We start from the raw sequence: 24,092 nt of genomic DNA, 5'->3' as shown, positions 1-24,092 counted from the left end.
TTGAGGGAAATGAAGTTTTCAAATAGCAAAAGCTGAATATCCATCACAGAAAAATCAAAGAAAACCATAGTTAATAATGTGGAGTCTAATGTCAATGTATTATGTGGTTTAAAGTAAGGGTTTACAAAGGGATATAATATATTGTTGAAAACACTTAAGAAATGAAAATAATTCATAAGTGGAATGCACATGATTAAATAACCAAGTTTGCTGTTGCTTTTGTAAATGAATGCATTATAAGGAACCATTGTGCTATGAAATAAATGAGTGAACCCCAACCATAAACATTTATTTTTAATGCAACACTGATTTAACTGAAAGAAAAGTAACTGAAAAGAAAAAGAAAAACCAAATCCCTGTCTGATTAAAAAACAAATAGAGCAGCATGAAGGTTGAGTTTGATTTAACATGCCAACATCAAATTATATTATGTGCTGGCTAAGTTCCCCTCTTAACACAAAATGTGTTCAAGATTTCTAAAGGGCAGATAAATTCTGATATTATTAGCCAAGTGATTTAAAAAAAAATAGTCAGAATGTATAATAGAAAAAAAATCATAGCTCTTGAAGACATTTTTCTTCAACTAATACTTTCTAGGGTGATTAATTAACACATACAAGACCTCTAGCTGAATGACACAAAAACTGATTGGTCTTCACTGATATACATTTTTTTAAAAGTCATTCATGGATAAAAGCTGTTAAAAAGCTAAATGCTGCTCTGATATTTGTTAATACTGTAAGCAATTAAAAAAAAGAAACTCCTTTAAAAATAAAAACAAATATGAAACACAAGATTATATGAGAAGTGAATTACTTATGTGAGTTCAGATTTACAAAAAAAAAAATGAATCACTATACCCCAACCAGACCATACTGTTGCACATCTTTCTATTCTTAGATTATAGGGTGAGAACTGAGTAAAAGCCAAGGACTGATGATTACTTTTGTACCAATTTGACAAAATGTTACACTAGACTTAAGAGAAAACAGGTAAAAAAAAAAGTGGGACAGTGTGAGTAATGTCCCTTAACCACTCAGAAGTTTTACTTGCTTTTACAAGTAGCGCCTGCTAAAACAGTGGTCAGTTTAAAAAAAAAAGGATAGTGAAATCAAATGAGTGCAAGAAGTGAAGCCACATACATGCTTTGACCAAAATAACACACTCCAGCAAACAACATGAGACTTTTATGTACACAGTAAGAAAAAATGAAATGAAAGTACCATCTGTCAAATGTCTGATAACATTATACTTTTACAAATTACCAAACACAACTCAAAATAAATAAATTAAAATAAAAACTTATAAAAACTTAAAGCTATAAGTTGTAAGATGTCAAAAGGAATAATTATGCATAGAAAATGTCTGGCAATATCATTTTTGGTCAAGTGAGCATTCAGAATCCCAAATTTACATTTCAGTTTCAGATTTTTAAAATTTTTCATTAGATTTGTGCTAGATGTTAATAAACACAAGTTTCTACTTTATTAAGATATTAATAGTGCACACAATTTCTTTTCTACAAAAAAAAAATTTTTTTGTATAGTTGCCTGAATTGTTTCTTTCTTAAACAAATACATTAGAAAAAACAATGGTAATGCAGCAATAATAGCAATTGGACACAATGTTAATTATGCCTAACATGTACACAAGACTAAAAAATGGTTTAAAAAAATCTAGACAAAATAAGATTGCACTATTGCTGTAACTGGTAATATGCATACATTTTTAAAAAAATGTTTTATGATATCATTTTTTTTAAACTAAAAAAAAATAACTTAGCAATACATGTGGATACAAAAAAATGAAGCAACACAAATCTAATACATATAAAACACTTGCCCGGGTAAACTTAGCATGTTGTCAAATCAACTTGTCATTTTGTACAGACAAAGACACGGATGAGCCGGTACAGTTCTTATCACTTGTAAACATAGGAACAAAGCAAGCCAAATGCTCATGTAAACCAGAGCCCTGAGACCAACCAGTAAAATAACAACCAAGTCAAGTGTCTGAATGGTTAAATACACACAGCATATTATGGTTTTCATTCATAAATGGTATGGAAGACATCTGTACATAAATCATTGTGAGATTCACACAAAATATGTTAAATTTTTTTTTCCTCCTATAAATGAGCAGTCATAAATTCATAAAACTTACCTACCCTGTAACTTTTAAAGTTTATGATAGAATTAACTTTAAAAAAAAAAGTTTTTAAAAGAATAAACTTTAAAAAAAGTTAAATTATCAAAATATTTTTCCTACTAAGTTTTAACCTGCAGGCAACTTGAAACAGATAAACAATGGCAAATGTGGGATGACTTCCGATACATTTACATAAAAGAACAGTAGAGACAAAGGTCACAATGATGAGTATCCAAAACAACAGCAAAGAGATGAAGACAAATAGGTGTTCAACTATTGTTACAAAAAAGCACTAGGATTGGCACGCGGATCTTTTTGGTTTCTGTACCTCATGGCCAACCACACGCCTATAATCTGGTAGAAAATGAAAAAGAAAGATTAAAAAGAGTTTTGTCTTTGTGTGAACTTCATATTAAAACCAATGATTAAATTAACACTGTCTATAAGAAATGTCTAATTTTTAGTTAAGTTTCATTAAACTAAACCCTTTTTTTTTTTTAAAAAAAAGTAAAAATATTTATGTTAATAGTAATAATACTGCATTTTACACATGTCTGAAAAAAAATACATAAAGATAACAAAAAAATTGGTTTCTTTGAGTTAGATGATGTCTTGTTTCCTGTTATAAAGTGGTAAAAACAAGATGCAAAAAAATAAGAAAGATCACACAACAAACATCAAATGTTTTTAAATAATAGACTAATATGTTTTTTTAAATGATAGACCAATATGTCTTTTTTTCTAAAATTATAGACCAATATGGATTTTTTCAAATGATAGACCAAAGTTTTTTTTAAAATTATAGACCAATATGTTTTTTTTTCAATAACAGACCAATATGGGTTTTTAAAATGATAGACCAATGTTTTTTTAAAATGATAGACCAATGTATTTTTAAAATGATAGACCAATGTTTTTTTTTTAATACCAAAAACAATAAGCATAAATTACTATAGGGGAATTTAATAATGAACAGTTTATAAAAACTTTTAAAAAATTAATTGTCAGATGCCAAAGAATTTATTCTCATGCAGAAATAATAAAATGAATCTGATGTTAAGTCATTACAATAAAAAAAAACAGCTGATGTTTAATCGCCCTGACCGAAACAAAACAAAAAAAGCAAAATAAAAACAAAAAATAAAGCAAATTATCTAGAAGCATACAAAACGTAGAGAAATAAAAATCATTCACAAAAAAGAAATTGAGCCTTTAAAAATTAAAAATAAAAGGGGGATAAAAAATAGTCAAAGCTGGAAAGCATCTCCCAATACCCAGTGCGGCAACGCATTTAAAATAAATGAATATACCTGACACGTTGTGACATTTTAACATGCTAGTGATTTTAGGATTAAAGATAAGCACTGGGGTTAGCAGCAGGGTCTTTCTGGTTGCGGTAGCGAATTGTCAACCACACACCAATAATCTGAAATGTGGTGGCCAGAGTGTTAAATCCTTTCCTTGCAAGGCAAATCCCAATCCTGATATCTAGTAAACTACTCTAATATTACTGATAATAATGTTAACCACTCTACTTTTTATCAATATTGTAAAATGTTACTGATAGTTGTAATATAGTTATGTACTATTAAATTATTTACATAACTAAGTTTATAATATTGAGAAAACAAATGTTGAAGCTCTTGTGTTATAATTATTTCTAAAATAATATTGTTTCTGCTGTTATAGTTTAAAAAAAAACAACAATAATTTAATGACAACTTAGCAGTTCAATACAATAGCTACTGCTAAAGGTTACAGTATAAAAAAAAAAGCCAAAGTTAAGTTAAATAAAATAGTGTATTATATCTTAAGTAAAGTAATTTAAACACAAGAAACCAGCATGACATATGACTAGCACATAAACAGCAGAACAAGAATGGTTCAAATGACTAATGTTTTTAGTTACAGAATAATAACTACCTGGTGCTTAAGTGCTGGTGTTTAATGTATGGAAATGCTAACCGCTAGCCAAATTAAGAACAGATACAAATAACTTCTCAGCAGATAAAGAGAATAGAGGTTTTTCTATTGGACAGTCAATGTAAACTTACCTCGGTGAAGCTGAAAAATAAGCCTATACCACCAGTGGCAGAGAAAGCATTGTAGATAATTGGCCGAAGCTTATCCAAACATTTATCACAGGGGCATGGAGTCAGGTCTTCAGCTGAAGAGTAGACTCCAGTGCAGCATGGAGCTGTACTGGCTGGAGGACAACAAGCTGCAAGCTAACAGATATAAAGAAAATTATAGTAAGGCAAAAAATATGGTTGTAATGACAATTGTATAACAAAAACTAATTATATTTAAAAAGCTAATTACCGCTTGACAAGGTGGGTGACCTAGGGGGTTTGACACATTAAGATTCTGCTCTTCAAAACCACAACAATTAAATTGGTGTTGGACATCATCTTTGGTCATTGGTTCTGACATTTGCCATCCTTGTCTGGCCAGGGAATCTTTCTGTTCTGCATTTACTGCCAAACATGCACAAGCCAAAGCAAATTGGAGTAGAAACAAAACAAACAAGATGATCATATACTGAAGGATGAATTAAGGAAACTATTAATGATAAACAGAAATACAAATCACAAGGAATCTTTTTTCTGATAAACAATCTAAAAAACCTCTTAGCAGTCCATTGTTTGAAAAGTGACAAATGAGTTTTGTTCAACTTTTTGAACCAGAAGGCCTACTATCGGTCTTGAAATTAATTTTGAAATACAAGTAAAAAAAAAACAGTGCTGGGACTCCATAATTAAATTTTAAATTCAAAACAAGAATGTAGCTAAGTAAAGAGTAAAATGTGTTAAAAATCAAGCTTTTAAATATACTGAGTAGGCCTATATAAAATGAATGTTCTGTAGATGTAATGGTAAAACTAGACACTTTAATCATTAAAATAGTAAAATCTGCTCAAACATTAAAAAACTATATAAAGAAAGTAGGAAGATTACTGTCATTAAGTAAAACATTCAAAGGTCAATTGACCATGTATACACACACATGTCAAGGATTGATTTTTGTTAAATGACACACCACAAGTTAAATGTCACCAGGACCACACTATTGATTTTACTTAGTCACATGAATAGCTTTATGACACACTTCAAGTTGTTCAGCCTGATCCTTATTTATTTCACCGGGTTAGCTAATCAATAGGTTATGGTAATACAGTTAGAAAATCTAGTATAAGTAAAAGAAAAAAAAAAGAACACATAAAACTTCTTTTAAGAAAATTAAGAAGGTACACACAGGATTATTTTTGGACATTGAATCGTACCCCTAATAAATACCTATTATACATGTAAAGGCAAATCAAGAGACCTAGCATGCTAAAGTGTGAATAAAATGGGCCAACAGAATACAAAATAAATTATATTTCTTACTTTGCTTATGCATTCTATAGACTGCTAAACGCGACAACTTGCCAAGTACATGAGCAATGTACAGTGGGATAATTGACATGGGAAAAATGTTTGGGTGTTATGTCCTGCTCCCATAAACCATCCCTAATCATTAAGTGTAATGTGCTTTTTATGCAGATGTACTAACATTAATGCTGTCTATTCAGAAGGTATGGTTCATAAATAATGTAATCAAACAGAAATACTGATAATGAAAGTATGATGAAATTTAAATCTCTCATGAAGTACTCATGAAATGTACATACATTTTTTTTCAACCATTCTACGCTTTTTTAGGTAACTACATACATAAATTAAAACAACCTTGAACAGTTAAGGATACAAAAAATAACAAAACTTGATGATGTTTAGCAGCTCCAACAAGTCCAACAAGCGCAATGAGAAACAGGAACACACCACAAGCAATCAGACTCCCCACTAGAGTCAGGCTTGTTATAATAGCAGATACCCTACAATAGGCAGCAACCCCAATCAAAATAAATGAAACAGCCTGAAATTATACAGAAAAGGAAACATTCTAAACAATATTGTAAACAGGGTTCGTACTGCTTTTTGAAAATAAAATTCCAGACTTTTTCCAGACATTTTCCAGACTTTTTTTGAAAAATTCCAGACTTTAGACAGATAATGTGTTAGCGAATAATTTTTTTAAAATGATGCACTATTTGTACTGTCATTATAATTACTTATACTAAATTGACATTTATTTTAGGCAATTGAGCTATATTCATAGTGAACTTTCTCTAGCCAAATTGACAAAAAAACATTTTTTCTAAGTTTGCCTACTCCACTCTACCTAAAATTTTAACAATTAAAATAATTGATTAAAATGATGCAACTATTTTGTTTCCAACATTAGACTTATGTAATCTGTTCCTGATCTAATTGCTTATGTTTTCAATTAAACTATCATTAAAATGGTATTGCATAATAGTGAGAGTTAATTACTTTAAAGAATAATAATGTAATGTATTAATTTAGGTCCGCTCTTGTTAAGTAGCCTAAATAAATATAGGCTACTTGTAAAAAAAATGTGGAGCAAAAAAAAAAAAAAATCATTCACTGTTTGTGCTTATAGTAATAGCTGAGAAACGGGTCTGCAATAAAAACCAGGAAGGAAACCCGGGAATTTTTTTGGCCCACAATCATCCTTGGAACTTGCTTAACATTTTTGCTTTTGGAACTAGTCTTCGATATTGCTTCGTTGAGGAGGAGATACGACTTAAAGCGACTTAAAGCTGCGGACATCCATCCATCCATTCCCAGAAATGTCGAGTTAATAATCGCAATTCTCCAGAATGGAAATTGCGCTAAAAAGTTGCCGGTATCCTTCTCCCCCCCCCCCCCCCCCAGACACAACATGGTGAAGGAGTCACTGTGAGGTCATAGTAGTCTAGACTACAGTATGCTTGTTTAATACGTCATAACATGAACTTGCTGTGACTTATACCCCCTCCCCCACCCTACTAACTAAGCGGTACGAACTACGCACTTGGGGTCACGGTGAGTTCACACAAGTGACCGATGTTACAAGGAGGGGCGGGGTAGTCTAACTTTAATCGTCAGCATTTGCAAAGATTTCAAAAACAGTTTAATGGAAGGTGAATTAAAATTAAAGGGTCATTCATTTATGACGTACACGTGGAGGGGGGAAGGGGTCAGAAGATTTTGTGATTACATTCTAAAACAAACATAAAACTTGTATCTTGCGAGTAGAAAGTAAAATTAAGACGACTGTGTTGGTGTTTTAAAAACCATCACAGCGTGTTAACAAAACACAGTATTTATATCTGCCCTAACATTATTGCAAGAGCAGGTCGTCACACTTTATAAAACCCCCCTCCCGACTTTCCTGAGTGTGACGTCATTTATGGACGACTCCTAAATAAAAATAGTACCTCTTTGTTAAGCTGAAGCAAACAGAAATACAGGTATGAACCCAAGGAGGCCTTGCGACTTATTAATATAATAAATGTTAATATTAATCCAAAGTAAGTGAACGCGTGTGGACAGAGGGCGGGGAAGGGGGAGGTCTAAAATCCGAAAAATTGTTGTAAGTCATAAATGGATGACACCTTACAGACTGATAAATTATATCTAAACTACCACTCACACATCTCCACCATAACTTTTTGTTATGACTGCCTGCATGCAAACTCAAACGATGAAAAAAGATGAAAAAATAGCGGGTAAAATCGAGAGCCTAACAATCATGACGGCGATCATTCTTTTATTAAACGACAATTGTAAGTACTTGTCACACATTCACAGGGTCAGTCGTGCCACAAAATATCTCTTCCCTCCCTTCCCCTCTTCTCCCAATGATGTAGTAACTTAAGTAACTGAGCATTTTTTCTGCGAACCAGCGAAAAAACGTCACAACATAGTGTAAACCCGCGCGATAGCGCGAGAAAAAAATTGGAGTAAATTCACTTTAAAATAGCAATTTTTTAAGTTGGAAAATATGGACTACGAAGTTTTGTTTCTAAAACTAGATTCCAGACTTTTTCCAGACTTTTAAAAAATCCTGCCCAAAAACTAGCGATTTTCCAGACTTTTTTTAAGTCTTAAATTCACTTTTCGAAATTCAAGACTTTTTCCAGACTTTCCAGACTGCGTACGAACCCTGTGTAAAAGAATGGGTTGAAGCATTGTAAATAGTAAGGTTCTGTGTACTTAAAAAAAAGTGTAATTATTAGACTGAAGCTATGCTCCACTTTAGGACGATTTGAATTTAGTATTTCTATAAAATACCAAACAATGACAGAGATTAACCCCTGGTACTAGTGAAGTTACATTTACTCATTTAATAGGCTTTCAAATTAGACAAAATTTGTTGTTGATTCTTACTAATTATTTTCATTAATCATAATTTATAAATTTACAAATATTTAGCAGGCTTAATAAATCATAATATCAGTCTAAGCCTACATACTTTAGTTTACTAAGTATGGTTACTTAGATTATGCTTGTAACCATGATGTATTGTGCATATTTCTCTGCTCACATGTGATCAACTGAAATGGGACTCGATGACCCAGTTTACCCAGTTTTCTGTTGTAAAACAGTCTGCACTGCACAACACAAACCAACCCACCCATATTATAACATTTGTATAGCACTCTAAAAATATACACCAAAATTAATACATGTTTTAATAAAACACCATATTAAACACCCAAAGAGATTTACTGTTTTAAATATTAGTTATAAATCTGGTTGTTTGTTGGTATGTTTTTAATACTTTTCCCCCACTTTTTGGCTGGGTTAAATTAAAACTCATTTCTTTTATAAGATCATGAAATATATTTTTTTTTATGTCAGCCCGGATTAGTCAATGAACTTGCATTGAAAGAATAAATAAAAATAATTAATTTGTTTACATATAAAATATGCAATCAAATAATGTTTAAAGGAACAATAAAAGAATAAAAATATAGTACACTTTTACATTATGTAACAAATTGCTACTATTTCCTGCAACAATCAAAGACACATTTAGCAACGAAAATAAATTTCCTTAAGCTAAAAATAATAGCAAATCTCTCCAGATCTATAGCTACATGAAATTGGGGGTATGTGTGATATTTTCAAAAGAGTTTAATGTCAGATAGCGGGCCGGTAATAGCATAAATACTCCTGTAAATCGAGATCTAATTGTTATAAACAATAAATTTATATGTTTTTAAGGTATTTTACCACTTTGTTAAATAGTTAATATATTGATTACACATCTAGATGTAACTTACAGTTTGCGCACACTTAACAAAAAAGAAAAAAAATCCAGGAGACCCAATTTCAATTCAGTTGGGCCTAACTATTTGACATAGAAAAAAAAAATGAACCATATTACTCTGCAACCCTTCTACTGTAATAATGTTTCTTTTGTATATTGTATTCCTACATATAGAATTCAAGATAATCTGCCTTTAGTGATTTACAAGCTTGCTAATGTAAAATTTATTTCTGTTCAAAATTTTACAAATCAGCAAGCACTTGTGCTTTGCTTGCATTAATTTGCAAACATGGTAAACTTGGTCCATTTAAAATGAAGTCTTTTAATTTTAAAGGAACAAAGTATATATTACAAGCATTTATACCGTGAAATCGATTGTTTGTATAATTTATAATTTATCGATAGTTAAAACATTGCTTCTAAATTCCCAATGCCTTTGCAGTTAATCACTATCTTACATGTGTTGTGATTTGCTCAGCTTGGTGCACTGTCAAAATGGCCCTAGACAAATCCGCCCTGTTAATAAGACGCCGTCAAATCGACCAAACTTATAGGCCCAGGACATATTGGCTCCAGACAAATGAATTGTATGACCACTATTAGCATAAAAGTGACAATATTGTCCTACCTCCACTACCACTATAACCTCTTTTAAATGCCTGAATGAAATTGTTTTTCATGAACCAACATCAATTCACAAACAAATCGAGCTAAATTCCACCAATTCTAAAATTTTGATAATGTTTAATTTACAACAGTAAAGATCTGTTGCTTAAATGTAAATGTTGCTTAAGTGTACAGAAGTGTAAATGTATGATATACATGATGTTTACAGGATAAGAGCATTTTGTTTTGATAACCTACAAGCATACTGCAGGTAGGAATGTACAACATGGACCTCTCTTCCCACACACTGAGTTGGAACAGCCTAGAACCGCCTAATTTACGGAAGTCATAGACAGATGACCCTTAAATTAAAACATACTATTTCTTATAGGCCTAATAGATAAACTATTATAAAAATAAGGCCTGCCGAACAAGAGATGCATAAGTTGTATTACTTAAGAGTGTTGGATAAGCTAGCTCTAAAGAATATTGATGGAGGGGTTCCACTGGCAGGTGTCATATTCAATTAGATAATTTTGCCAGGAGACTCTACTGAAACCGTATTGTCAGCGGTCCTTTTGACGGGAGCCTAACTGACAGGAGCCTATTTGTTGGGAGTCTTAATGACAGGGGCCATTTTGAGGAGAAACTAAATGGCAGGAGCCTATATGTCGGGAGTCATAATGATGGGGCTGTTTTCGAAAACTAAATGATGATTCAGTACTAAATGACAATATTCAGTATCATTGTTATGTCGCTTTCAGTATCGGCAGTAAATGGCAGCTACTTTTCTTATCGAAACATTTAAACGATAAAATACCAAATTTGGTAATCTATTGCTTTAGGTACTTAAAATCGGCCACGGCTACGAAAAAGTTGTCAAGGCTTTAATAGAAGTATGTTGTAATATATTTGTGTCAAATATTATAGATAACTGAATAATAAACCAAAATCAATGGCTAAATATATCAATATAGGCCAGAAATTAACTTTAAACAGCAGTGTTTGCATCCAAGATTTGCTATATAAACAGCAGCCATTTGTAAAATAGAGTGGCTTCCCATGAAAAAAAACTTAAACAAGATGGCTGCTATAGTACATGAGCATGGTTGCATCTGATAAAAACATAGCTAGTCTTCATTTATTACTGAAAAGTTTTAACTCAATTGTTTAAAAACGGATACATAAAAGAACCTTTGAAACATTACTTTATTACTAGATTTAGAGTAAATTACTGAAGCGCGAACACTACTTAGGTTTGAACACTTCGTCGGTTTTTGGCTCATAGAAACTTTAATTAGCATGTATCATTCTAAACCACGGCGCCTGCACGTAAACTGTTCATTTAGGAACACTTCCATGTGAACTAATTCCGTTTTCTCTTTCAAAAATTATTTTTAGAATTTTTTTCAATGTTGCATGGTACGCACATTTCTATCTTTACACCATACCGGATGAAGTGACCTACGGTTGGACTTAGAGGCAAAACTTGGAGCAATCAAGGCTTACATAATAAATAGCTTATATGTATGTATGGAACATTGTAAATAAATGTCAAGGTTAATGTTTATTTTTGTACTCGTACAATAAAAAAGGGGTGCTCGCTCACTTATTTGGCCTTGTTAAGCTCTTACATTGGAGCAAACGGCGACACAGAAATATTGTTATTAAATAAGAAATTAGAATTTAAACCTAAATTAGATCTAGAATCTATCTAGTGATTTAATTAGATAAAGTAAAAACACAGATGAATATGTAAAGTAAATCATTGGCCCACTATTGGAGACCGATAAGGAGGCTGAATGGTCACTGGTGTAGTAGGTAATAGAACAACTGAGCATTTAGACAAAAGACTGCATCGTAAAAGGGTTGGTTGTTGAAGGGAAAGGGTCAAAATAAGGTCAAGAAGGCAGTGGTCTGTGAAAATGGAAAGTGAAAGAGGGGGTGGAAATTAAGTGACTTGGCTGGCTTAGCAGCAAACTGCGCGAGCCACAACATAGATGCTATAGGTAAGACAGTGGCTGAATGGGATGGACTTTGGGAGTGTGGGAAAAACGTTTTAACTATTAAAATTACCTTTCAAACAATCAATAAAACAATATAAATGCATATAGTCATATAGATCTAGGCCTAATATATATTTTTATTCATTCCATTGACTTTAAATAGGGATTTTGGTAAAAAAAACACTAATCATAATAAAAAAATAAAAATTACATATTCTTGTAGAGCTCAACTATATGAAAACAAAACAAAAAAGATTTTCTGTCTAGCTCAAATAGTTTTTTTTTAGCGAATTTTTTTGTGAGGGGTGGAATCCCCTTGCTTTTGCATTGGCCAATTGTGACAAGTCATGGTATACCTGAATAAACTGAGCATAGTTATTTTACTTGCAGTTGTATTTTGTTCATATTTGCAGAGTTTAACTAGAATGATATATAGAACTTGTAAATGCTGTTGAAATGAATAAAAATAATACAGAACTTATATTTTTGTGTTGGCTTCCTCCCATAACCCCAAAAAACTGTGTGCTGCGCAAATATGAAAATGTTTCTAAAGCCATATTTTATATAAATACAGCAAATGAAAGAACTACAAAGTTAGAAATCTAAAGTAAATGACTTGAACACTGTTACGTGCATATAATTGTCTCATTATTTTGGGCAGGTGAAGTAGACTCCATCTTTAAGCCATTTTCTTATAAAACTGCTGCACAAATATGAAAATGTTTCTAAAGCAATATTTTATATAAATACAGTGAATGAAAGAACTCCATAGTCAGAAATCTAAAGTAAATGACTTGAACACTGTAATGTGTCTATAACTGCCTTGTTATTTTGGGCAGGTGAAGTAGAGTCCATATAAAAGCCATTTTGTAATAAAATTTGAAGTTATCAGATCAATGTTTTTATGTGTGAATTGTGTATGGATTCTGATTTTCAACATATAACTATATCTAAGGGTAAGTAGAACTTGAATACTTAAAATTACAGTTAGCACAGTGCTAGTGTATAGCAACAGGCAGGTAACCTAGATCTAGGTCTGACTCTTGTCAGTCTAGTCTGACAAAATTGGATTTTAGGAAAAACATATTCTGCAAAACTAGAACTAGAGCTGAAAAAATTAAAGATGGGTATGTAAATATATTTTGAAATAAAAAAATTAGGAGATTTGTTTGCACATGCCATAAGAATGCTGTTATTAGTTGATCAAACTTAAAGTCCGGAAGATCGGGATGAAAAAATATAACAATGGTGGCAGCGTGACCTACATACAGTGACTACGTTCGGAGCAGTATAACTAATGTCGGAGTCAAAATATCCAAAAACAAATTTCATTTCCACATACTTAAGATATGTCTGATCAGTAATCTACTCTCACCTAGAATAATCTTTTAAAAAATCGTGATTCCAACGTATTTGAAACTAGCCTTCATACAGGGGGAAGACCAAAGCAGAGACAGCGTGCAATCAGATCGCTAAGCCATCAAAACAATGGGAAAACCATTCTACTTTTCATTTAACATTAGGAAATGACCTTTTAAACTTAATTAATTACCATAAATTAAAAACTTATTAGTATGCAAAACTAAATCTCGTGCGCCCGGTATCAGAAAGTAATGGGCGATTTCGGGTCATGTTTTTACCGCGATCTTGGCCGATACCGACAACCCTACTTTAAATTATACTAAATTAATCTAAATTCTAAATGAACAAAATGTGCTATGTTCCATGACACATGTAAAATTTTGAAAAGAAGGGCAAAAAAATGTTCGCTAAAGAATAGCTAAAGTTCTATGCGTATGACACATTATTAAAGTAGAATGGTTGCGGAGTGTTATGATACTTCTTTTGTTTTCTATGTTATGTTAAGAACTTAAGCGGTTATTGAATGAGACTGCATGGAAGTTGGAAATTACGACTTTTTTCGCTATTGTGTCTGCAGACCTACGTTACTCTAACTCTACTAGATTCAAAATCTAGATCTACACCTAGATATCTAGCTGGCAGCTAGAATATAGATCTAGATCTACTACTGTAACTACTAACTGGATTCTACAACACCTGCCTGGATGAGCCTGTCTGCTGAAATTTATTAAAAAATTTCGAACAAGTTTTTGTTTCAATAAAAGTCAAAAGTTTAAAAGTAGGGACTTGGATGACATAGATTTTGAGGCACTAAAAACGAGAGTTTTCTGCCCATACCGAGTTTCGTCGATTTAGCCGTGCGGTCGCGGGTGATGATCTAAAAAAAAATTTTTTATTAAAAATCGCCGATGCTACTAATAATTTGATGACTGATTCTGAAAAACAAATGGATTTCATATGTTACGGTATTTTTGTTTTGAGATTTTGTTGAAGGTGAAAATGGATTTTTGGAGCCAAACTTTGGCTACGTAAAACTCTTTGTACCATAAAAACTTACTAACAAGGAAGGCCATTAAAAAGCCCTTCGACCATAATCACCATTTTTCTTTATGTGTGTAAATTTTCATAATGTTAATCGATAGCAAAGTATTTTTTTATAAATAGTTTAGAAAGTATAGCCTTAAGCCATTTTACGACTACCGGGAAAGACAGAGGTTGAAACCGGAAGTGTACTTGTGTTGTTAATGACGCCATTGCTCTCAATTGAATTGATTTGTAAATCCAGCAACATCCACACGAATCTGACTTTAAAATCATTTTAAACTATAGAATTATATTTTATATAGATAAAACTATGCAGGGTTCATGCTCAAAAGTTCAAATAAAATTCCAGGACTTTTCCAGGACTTTTCCAGGAGTTTAAAAAAAATTCAAGGAGATTTTAAAAACAAAAAAGAAACCCAATTTGTACATTTTTTAAAAAAGCGTACTTAATAATACATTTAATTAGCTAAGCCAAAGCAAAAATTTAATTTCAGTAAAAGTAAAACAATATATTAGTTACATATTAGGATAGAGGCTATTAATCTGACTACAGACCAGTTTGAATTTTCAAAATCTGACCATAAACAAAAAAGTTATGATTTTTTTTTTGTCATTAAAAAAAAAAGCAGATTTTTCAGACAACTGGGATAGACACTGAAAGAGGAAAAATACTGGGAGGGTATGGACCAAATTTTAAAGTGTTTTTCAATATAAAAGAGGTATAAATGCAAAGAAACTTCACCAATTAATATCATTTCGTGATATTTTATTGATTTTTGGATGCCAAATCCAATGATGCTAGGCTAGTCGACCAACCCGATGAACGTGTCAGACGAATATTATGTAATTTCAGAGACAAAAGTCTGGCAAGATTTCTTGATCTATGCCCAAGGATTAGTAACATCAACTCCACAAAGTGAAGGGGGAAGGGAGGTGGGGTATGAAACCACCGTACGAGTGTTACACAACATCAAAGGCGACGATCGTCAGCTTGTCGCGTCACGGCACGGAGTAGTGGGGGCGGGTTGAGCTATGGATGTTACGTTGGGCGTTACATACCGTGTAGGATGGTCAGTGTCTTCCCCCACCCACCCCAGCCCATTTTGGTCGATTTGGCAAGCTAGTATTAAGCGTATTAACAATTTTTAGTCAACCGAAAAAAAGAGCCACTGGAAAAATTTAATTTATTTTCTATAGCCATTTTTACGAAAAATTAATGTGTAAAATAAAATAATGAAACGTTACGCGAATTAGCATTGTTTGATCGGGTCGCAGCTATCCGGGTTTTCTAAAGAAGATTAATTTTGACGATTAGTCCTGAGCCGTAAATACTACTACAACTTTTTTTTTTGCTGTTTCAATAGTTTAAGACAAAGTTATGAAACATGCCTGTCTACTTTAAAAATCCAATAGCCGACAAGTCAAACACGGGAACACATGTAGGCCTATCTATCTTTAGAAATTGTTTATAGACTAGTATCATCCAATCGGGTTAATCGCCTAGCATCACGTGACCACACACTCGGCTGTGCCACACGATGTGTAGATCACGGCAGTGCGATTCAGTCGGACAACGGCCGATGCGTTTATTTTTATTTTCGTCCCAATTAAAAACTACTATTCAATTATTGGCGGGACAAAATCAAATAATTTCGGTCGGGTTTTGCGCCGCGGGTTAATAAAATTGCATGAGATTTTAGGAGAATTTTTTAAATTTCAGGAGAATTCCAGGAGGTTTTTATATTTTTTCAAATTCCAGGAGAATTCCAGGAGATTTTTACGTTTTTTAAGATTCCAGGAGTTTTCCAGGACCTCCTGGAATTTCAGGAGGCCGCACGAACCCTGACTATGATTTTTTGTTGACTTTGTGCGCATATTTTCTATTTAGATTCATTTTTTTTGTAATTTTGAGTTAGATCTAAAAATAGATTTCTGCGAAATTTTTCAAGTTGAATTATTGTTTCATTTTAATTGTATGGCCTAGATATAGATCTATATTGTTCTTGAATGAGTTCTATATTTTATATTAGCTATCATTATAGTATCTTGTGTACTTTCCACATTTTTCTTAAATTTTAAAGCTTGATATAGGCCTAGATCTAGAATCTAATATAAAATTCCATTTGCCTATCATTTGGTCTATAAATTTTCTTATAATAAGATATAGGCCAATAGGGTAATTCTATATTAAACATTTAGCCTTTTGATTGCTTTTCAAGCGAATTTTTATTACCAATATTACTAATATTCAAACATTTTAGGAGTCCTATATTTTCTTTATAGCTCTAGGACTTTGTTCGTTTTAGATTTATTACTAAATTACTACAATCCTTGTACAATGTTCTGTCTTCATCTGTGTAGGCCTATTTGAAGTATATATGATACTACTGTATTTTTGCTGTAGTATACATCTCAGTTGCTTTTTAACTAGTCTTGGCCCTAGATAAAATGTACCAGTTCACAAGGGGATAGAGAATCAAAAGATGTGGATCTACTCATAAGCAACTTCAATGAAGGAGAAATAGGTCCACTTAAGAATGGATGTTGCTGGTTTTTATTACAGTTCTAAAAGCTATCAGTCAGAGGAGACACAGCTTCAGTAGATGTTTAATCAGATTTCATTTTTAAATCATTGATGGTGTTATTTTTTAAAGTAAAAAAGTGATACAAGCTAACAGACTTAAACATGTTATCCACACAGCATGAGATGTCACTTAAATATATGACACATGTTTCTAAATTATAAAACTTACCTTTAACATTAAATGGTGATCATTACTCCACCAATAAAAAAATCATTTCAATTATTAAATTATTTGTTCAACAATAATTGTAAATTAAATTATATCAATTCTATGATAACATACACATAACAGGGATGAAATATCATGCATATTGACAACATTTAGATACAATTTTAGTAATCTAAAATCAGTTTAGCATTGTACTTCTTTCTTGCAAAAAAGTAGTTGCGCAGAACAAAAATGACTTTTTAAATTTGACCAACATTGTAACAAAACCACATAAGCTAAGTGAAATATTTTTACTTTGTGTGGATGTATACAATGTTGGCACCATTTAGGGCAATTTTCATTAAGATATTCCATATAATAAAAATTTGGCAACAGATTATGTGTTGCCTATAGCAGAATTTATTGTTTAAAATTAAGGGGGGTATATGAGTTTAAACCCCTTTTGGATGATTATAGATACCAGTGTCCGATAATGGAATCATCTTTAAAATAGGGGTGTTGGGTTGTTAGTGTAGTATTGTAATCTCGACTCATTTTTTTGGTTAGAAATTTCAAATTAGGGTTAGGCGTATGGTTGGACCAGGGTTTGGGTTAGGGTTAGGGACAGGGTTAGCATTGACATTAGCCAGCCATGTGTGAATTTAGTTAACTACCAGTTCCAGTAACCTAACACCCCTTTTTTTAAAGAAGATTCCATTATCAGACACGGGTGTAAACATTCTCCCCCCCTTTTTCATTAAATAAAATATTTTTAAAATCAAATTTGAACAAAGGAAATATCAAAGTATATAATAACCTTCATGTTTACAATATTTCTTGCATATAAGCAAAGTAATCTAAAATCAGCTCAACATTGTACTTCTTTCTTGCAAAAAAAGTAGTTGCACAGAATAAAAATGACTTTTTTATTTTGTCCAACATTGTAATAAAACCACATAAGCTAAGTAAAATATTTTGACTTTCTGTTAATGTATACAGTGTTGGCACTATTCAGGCCAATTTTCAGTAAGATATTCCATATAATAAAAATTTGGCAACAGATTGTGTGTAGCCTAGGGACTTGGATGAAATTTCATTTTTAAAAAAATAAAAAATGTAGTAGCACCAGTTTATAGAGCTCATTTAGACAAGAACAAAGATACTTTTATTTTAATTTTAGCTCAAACGGTTACGAAGTTATGAATTTTTAATGTATTTAATTTTCGGGTTTTTTTACTATGGGGTTTTCTCAATTTTTTGCTTCCCTACTTTTTTGGATGCGACCTAAAATCTCTGTAACTTTTTAAATAGCAGGTATTTTTTAATGAAAATTCACTAAGATCAAGCTTATGATATCAGTAAAAGAGTAAGATAAAAATAATTGAATTGGATGAGAATGATCATAAAAAATAATGTAAACAAAGAGGGTCACCCCCCTAAAATTTTTGAATAAGCATCTTTGATAGGCTACACACAATCTGTTGCCAAATTTTTATTATATGGAATATCTTACTGAAAATTGGCCTGAATAGTGCCAACACTGTATACATTAACAGAAAGTCAAAATATTTTACTTAGCTTATGTGGTTTTATTACAATGTTGGACTAAATAAAAAAGTCATTTTTATTCTGCGCAACTACTTTTTTTGCAAGAAAGAAGTACAATGTTGAGCTGATTTTAGATTACTTTGCTTATATGCAAGAAATATTGTAAACATGAAGGTTATTATATACTTTGATATTTCCTTTGTTCAAATTTGATTTTAAAAATATTTTATTTAATGAAAAAGGGGTTTAAACTCATATACCCCCCTTAATTTTAAACAATAAATTCTGCTATAGGCAACACATAATCTGTTGCCAAATTTTTATTATATGGAATATCTTAATGAAAATTGGCCTAATTGGTGCCAACATTGTATACATCCACAAAAAGTAAAAATATTTCACTTAGCTTATGTGGTTTTGTTACAATGTTGGTCAAATTTAAAAAGTCATTTTTGTTCTGCGCAACTACTTTTTTGCAAGAAAGAAGTACAATGCTAAACTGATTTTAGATTACTAAAATTGTATCTAAATGTTGTCAATATGCATGATATTTCATCCCTGTTATGTGTATGTTATCATAGAATTGATATAATTTAATTTAAAATTATTGTTGAACAAATAATTTAATTATTGAAATGATTTTTTTTATTGGTGGAGTAATGATCACCATTTAATGTTAAAGGTAAGTTTTATAATTAAGAAACATCTGTCATATATTTAAGTGACATCTCATGCTGTGTGGATAACATGTTTAAGTCTGTTAGCTTGTATCACTTTTTTACTTTAAAAAATAACACCATCAATGATTTAAAAATGAAATCTGATTAAACATCTACTGAAGCTGTGTCTCCTCTGACTGATAGCTTTTAGAACTGTAATAAAAACCAGCAACATCCATTCTTAAGTGGACTTATTTCTCCTTCATTGAAGTTGCTTATGAGTAGATCCACATCTTTTGATTCTCTATCCCCTTGCTGAACTGGTACATTTTATCTAGGGCCAAGACTAGTAAAAAAGCAACTGAGATGTATACTACAGCAAAAATACAGTAGTATCATATGTACTTCAAATAGGCCTACAGATGAAGACAGAACATTGTACAAGGATTGTAGTAATTTAGTAATAAATCTAAAATGAACAAAGTCCTAGAGCTATAAAGAAAATATAGGACTCCTAAAATGTTTGAATATTAGTAATATTGGTAATAAAAATTCGCTTGAAAAGCAATCAAAAGGCTAAATGTTTAATATAGAATTACCCTATAGGCCTATATCTTATTATAAGAAAATTTATAGACCAAATGATAGGCAAATGGAATTTTATATTAGATTCAAGATCTAGGCCTATATCAAGCTTTAAAATTTAAGAAAAATGTGGAAAGTACACAAGATACTATAATGATAGCTAATATAAAATATAGAACTCATTCAAGAACAATATAGATCTATATCTAGGCCATACAATTAAAATGAAACAATAATTCAACTTGAAAAATTTCGCAGAAATCTATTTTTAGATCTAACTCAAAATTACAAAAAAAATGAATCTAAATAGAAAATATGCGCACAAAGTCAACAAAAAATCATAGTTTTATCAATATAAAATATAATTCTATAATTTAAAATGATTTTAAAGTCAGATTCGTGTGGATGTTGCTGGATTTACAAATCAATTCAATTGAGAGCAATGGCGTCATTAACAACACAAGTACACTTCCGGTTTCAACCTCTTGTCTTTCCCGGTAGTCGTAAAATGGCTTAAGGCTATACTTTCTAAACTATTTATAAAAAAATACTTTGCTATCGATTAACATTATGAAAATTTACACACATAAAGAAAAATGGTGATTATGGTCGGAGGGCTTTTTAGTGGCCTTCCTTGTTAGTAAGTTTTTATGGTACAAAGAGTTTTACGTAGCCAAAGTTTGGCTCCAAAAATCCATTTTCACCTTCAACAAAATCTCAAAACTAAAATACCGTAACATATGAAATCCATTTGTTTTTCAGAATCAGTCATCAAATTATTAGTAGCATCGGCGATTTTTAATAAAAAAATTTTTTTTCGATCATCACCCGCGACCGCACGGCTAAATCGACGAAACTCGGTATGGGCAGAAAACTCTCGTTTTTAGTGCCTCAAAATCTACGTCATCCAAGTCCCTAGTGTAGCCTATCAAAGACGCTTATTCAAAAATTTTAGGGGGGTGACCCTCTTTGTTAACATTATTTTTTATGATCATTCTCATCCAATTCAATTATTTTTATCTTACTCTTTTACTGATATCATAAGCTTGATCTTAGTGAATTTTCATTAAAAAATACCTGCTATTTAAAAAGTTACAGAGATTTTAGTTCGCATCCAAAAAAGTAGGGAAGCAAAAAATTGAGAAAACCCCATAGTAAAAAAAACCCGAAAATTAAATACATTAAAAATTCATAACTTCGTAACCGTTTGAGCTAAAATTAAAATAAAAGTATCTTTGGTAATCTATCGTTTTGGGTACGTAAAATCGCCCGCGACTTGTAATGTGAACACCAGGTGACTCCTTAAATTTTAATAATTATTTCACATTTTGAGGAGGATTTATGTTTTTTAAAATACAAAAATGTTTCCTTGTTTCATTTATGTACCTGTTTTTAAACAATTGAATTAAAACTTTTCCGTAATAAATGAAGACTAGCGATGTTTCCAACAGATGCAACCATGCTCATTTACTATAGCAGCCATCTTGTTTAAGTTTTATTTTTATAAGCTTTTAGCGGGAGATTCAGGGGGAAGTCACTCTATTTTACAAATGGCTGCTGTTTATATAGCAAATCTTGCTCTCAGACACTGCCGTTTAAAGTTATTTTCTGGCCTATATCGATATATTTAGCCATTGATTTAGGTTTATTATTCATTTATCTATAATATTTGACACAAAAATATGACAATATACTTCTATTAAAGCCTTGACAATGAGGTAACGTTTTCGTACATTAATAGTAGGGACTTTGAGAAAATTTTCAAAATGATTTACCTAGGTTAAAAAGCATATCATCTTAAAGAGCTACATCAGATTAAGACAAAACAGTTTACTTTTTCAAAATTGGACATTCCGTTTTAAAGTTATGATTTTTTTACTGAATTAAAAGTTACTATAGGATTTGGTGGTAAATTTCGCGGGCAAATTTTGTGTGTTCTTCATATAAACCAATGCCAAATCTCTATTACATGGAAATTTGTATTCAAATTTTCAGAGTTTCAAGATTAATATGTTATGAGGCAATTAAACTTAACATATTTGTAAAAATATGAAAGGTATGACAAAATGTGTGCCTTGAGGTGATGCAACCCCCCTAATTCTGTAAAGTGACTTTTTTCAAGTTTATCATTATTCTAAATCTAACAGGTTATCAATATCAATATTATGCCACAATCTGAATGTGTTAAGAGTCACTTAAGGGACCTTTAAGGGACCTCATAACCTGGAGCTTTGTAATGTAATTTTAGACTCATTTCTCTCCAACCGGTAAAGGTTCGGATATCGCCAAACATAAATCTAGACAAAAATAGACAGCAAAATTAGTTAAAAAAGAATTACTCCATTAATGGTATTAATAAAAACATATTTTAATATAAATTACATAGTAATTTACATAGTAATTTATGACCACAACACTAACAAAATAACACATCGCCTTGAACAACATCAGTTAATAACTAATAAGTAATGTACTGTCAATAGAGGCGCTAACATTGTCATCCTACTCCTCTTTTATTTGCAATCCAATAGGCTACTCCAAGTGAATCTACACTTTACTGCTGACTTTTTTCTTTAACTTAAAAAAGTTATACTTCTAAAACAGATCTCCCCCCTTTAACATTCCACTTATGTTTAATCCTTGCCCCCTCCATTCTACAAAAAAGGAGATAAAATTTCCTGTCTCTAGCATCCTATCATGAAGTTATTCTGGCATGAAGATGACTTACAACAAGTTGTAGCATTATAATTTAGTTGTTCTCCTAATTGCAAAACCTATGCTGCTGTCTTCTGTGCATTTTTCTTGTTACTGGCAAAAATGTAGAGCGCAAAGCCATCAGAATTCTGTCCTTCTGTGAACTAACAAGAAGCTCCAAGTCCTGAAGAGATTTGGAAGGCCACTCCATTTGAATTACTGAAATAACAAGAAATAAAAGCTTTGAATGCATTCTTTTTTTTATTATATGATACTAGAAAGTAATATGTTAACTTGTACACTCAAGTTTCTATATTGTTCCAAGAAAACGAAATGCTAATTCAGTTTTGGTCCAACACTAAATATTTTGAAAAAAAAAAAAAATATTATCTTTTTAATAAAATATAACGATTGAACACTGTTAAAATATAAATATCAGTTGCAGATGCCTTGAATTAGTTGAGATTTCAATAGATACATAATATGTATCATTGTTCTTAACCAAATCGGCCATTATCGATAATAGGTAACTATCGCCATTTGCCGATCGTCGGCTTAAATTTTAAGACCATGTTCACTTCGCGAGGCATTATCTAATTCATGCGAGGGTTAAATTTACAAAATAAAGACTTTATAAGAAACTTAAAACAAAAATCTAGGTGTATCTTTAAAAAAAAAATGACTATCTTGTTTAGATATTAAATAAATTAAATATTTATACATACCTGTCCGAGAAGTGTGAATTACTCGAAGATACGTCGATGGTGAAGAGAAAAAGTTTTAATCAATAGAAAGGTGGATTATTCCTAGGTCGATATTCATGACGATTTGAGTGAAGTGAATGATTTTTAAATGAGAATCTGGCTTTATACAGTGAGCTATGTTTTGCCTGACGGAAACCAGATTCAAGTTTGATACGGCGGCGGTAGCGCAGTTTCCGGCCCGAGATTTGACGGATATCGTAGTCCCTATTAATAGCCGCGGGCGATTTTACGTACCCAAAACGATAGATTACCGTATCTTTGTTCTTGTCTAAATGAGCTCTATAAACTGGTGCTACTACATTTTTTATTTTTTAAAAAATGAAATTTCATCCAAGTCCCTAAGATATACTTACAATGTAAATAATATTTAATACTATTAACGAATGTCGTGAACAAGCAAATCCACCGCAAACCATTTTGTTATTTTCGCTTGTAAGGACGATACGAAAATATTTCACACAAATCCAAAATGTTTGACTTAGAATCTAGAATCTGGTAGAGTTGTACTATTGACTTATCTGTTAAAGACGTCAACATCATATATGTCGCCAAGTAGAGCCAACCCGACGCAAAGAAGATTAGTCTCGAACTTTAATTCTGATTATTTTAAAGTATTTTGGTGGAAAAACAGAATATTCAAAATTTAAAAAGTTATACTATTATTTTTAAAAATTAAGTATAAATCTAGGCCTAATTGTAATAATACATTTTCGTACTAAATATTACAATTCGTGACTAAGGGTTTTTCTATGAGTTTCGTAATAGGTCAAGGTTTCGAAG

At 31.6% G+C, this 24,092-nt stretch overlaps 1 protein-coding gene across 2 annotated transcripts; it reads right to left on the bottom strand.

The window, feature by feature from the left end:
* Positions 1 to 2,260: 2,260 nt before the first annotated feature.
* LOC131940137 (tetraspanin-13) lies at positions 2,261 to 23,883 on the bottom strand. 2 transcript variants are annotated; one of them, XM_059298718.1, is made up of 6 exons: positions 23,666 to 23,883; positions 5,899 to 6,066; positions 4,471 to 4,689; positions 4,203 to 4,376; positions 3,459 to 3,574; positions 2,261 to 2,502 (listed from the first exon to the last, which is right to left on the bottom strand). In XM_059298718.1, exons 1-5 carry the CDS (start codon positions 23,726 to 23,728, stop codon positions 3,500 to 3,502), a joined length of 699 nt encoding a protein of 232 aa, XP_059154701.1. In that variant the 5' UTR covers positions 23,729 to 23,883; the 3' UTR covers positions 2,261 to 2,502; positions 3,459 to 3,499. The 2 variants fall into 2 exon arrangements, with proteins under 2 accessions (XP_059154701.1, XP_059154703.1); XM_059298720.1 differs by lacking the exon at positions 3,459 to 3,574.
* Between the last annotated feature and the right edge of the window lie 209 nt (positions 23,884 to 24,092).

The sequence above is a fragment of the Physella acuta genome, unplaced genomic scaffold, assembly GCF_028476545.2.
Source record: "Physella acuta isolate Inbredline_101_S28 unplaced genomic scaffold, ASM2847654v3 ptg000309l, whole genome shotgun sequence".
Classification (NCBI taxonomy): Eukaryota; Metazoa; Mollusca; class Gastropoda; family Physidae; genus Physella; species Physella acuta.
Note: the sequence above shows the minus strand (reverse complement) of the source record. Positions and strands in the feature narration are given on the sequence as shown.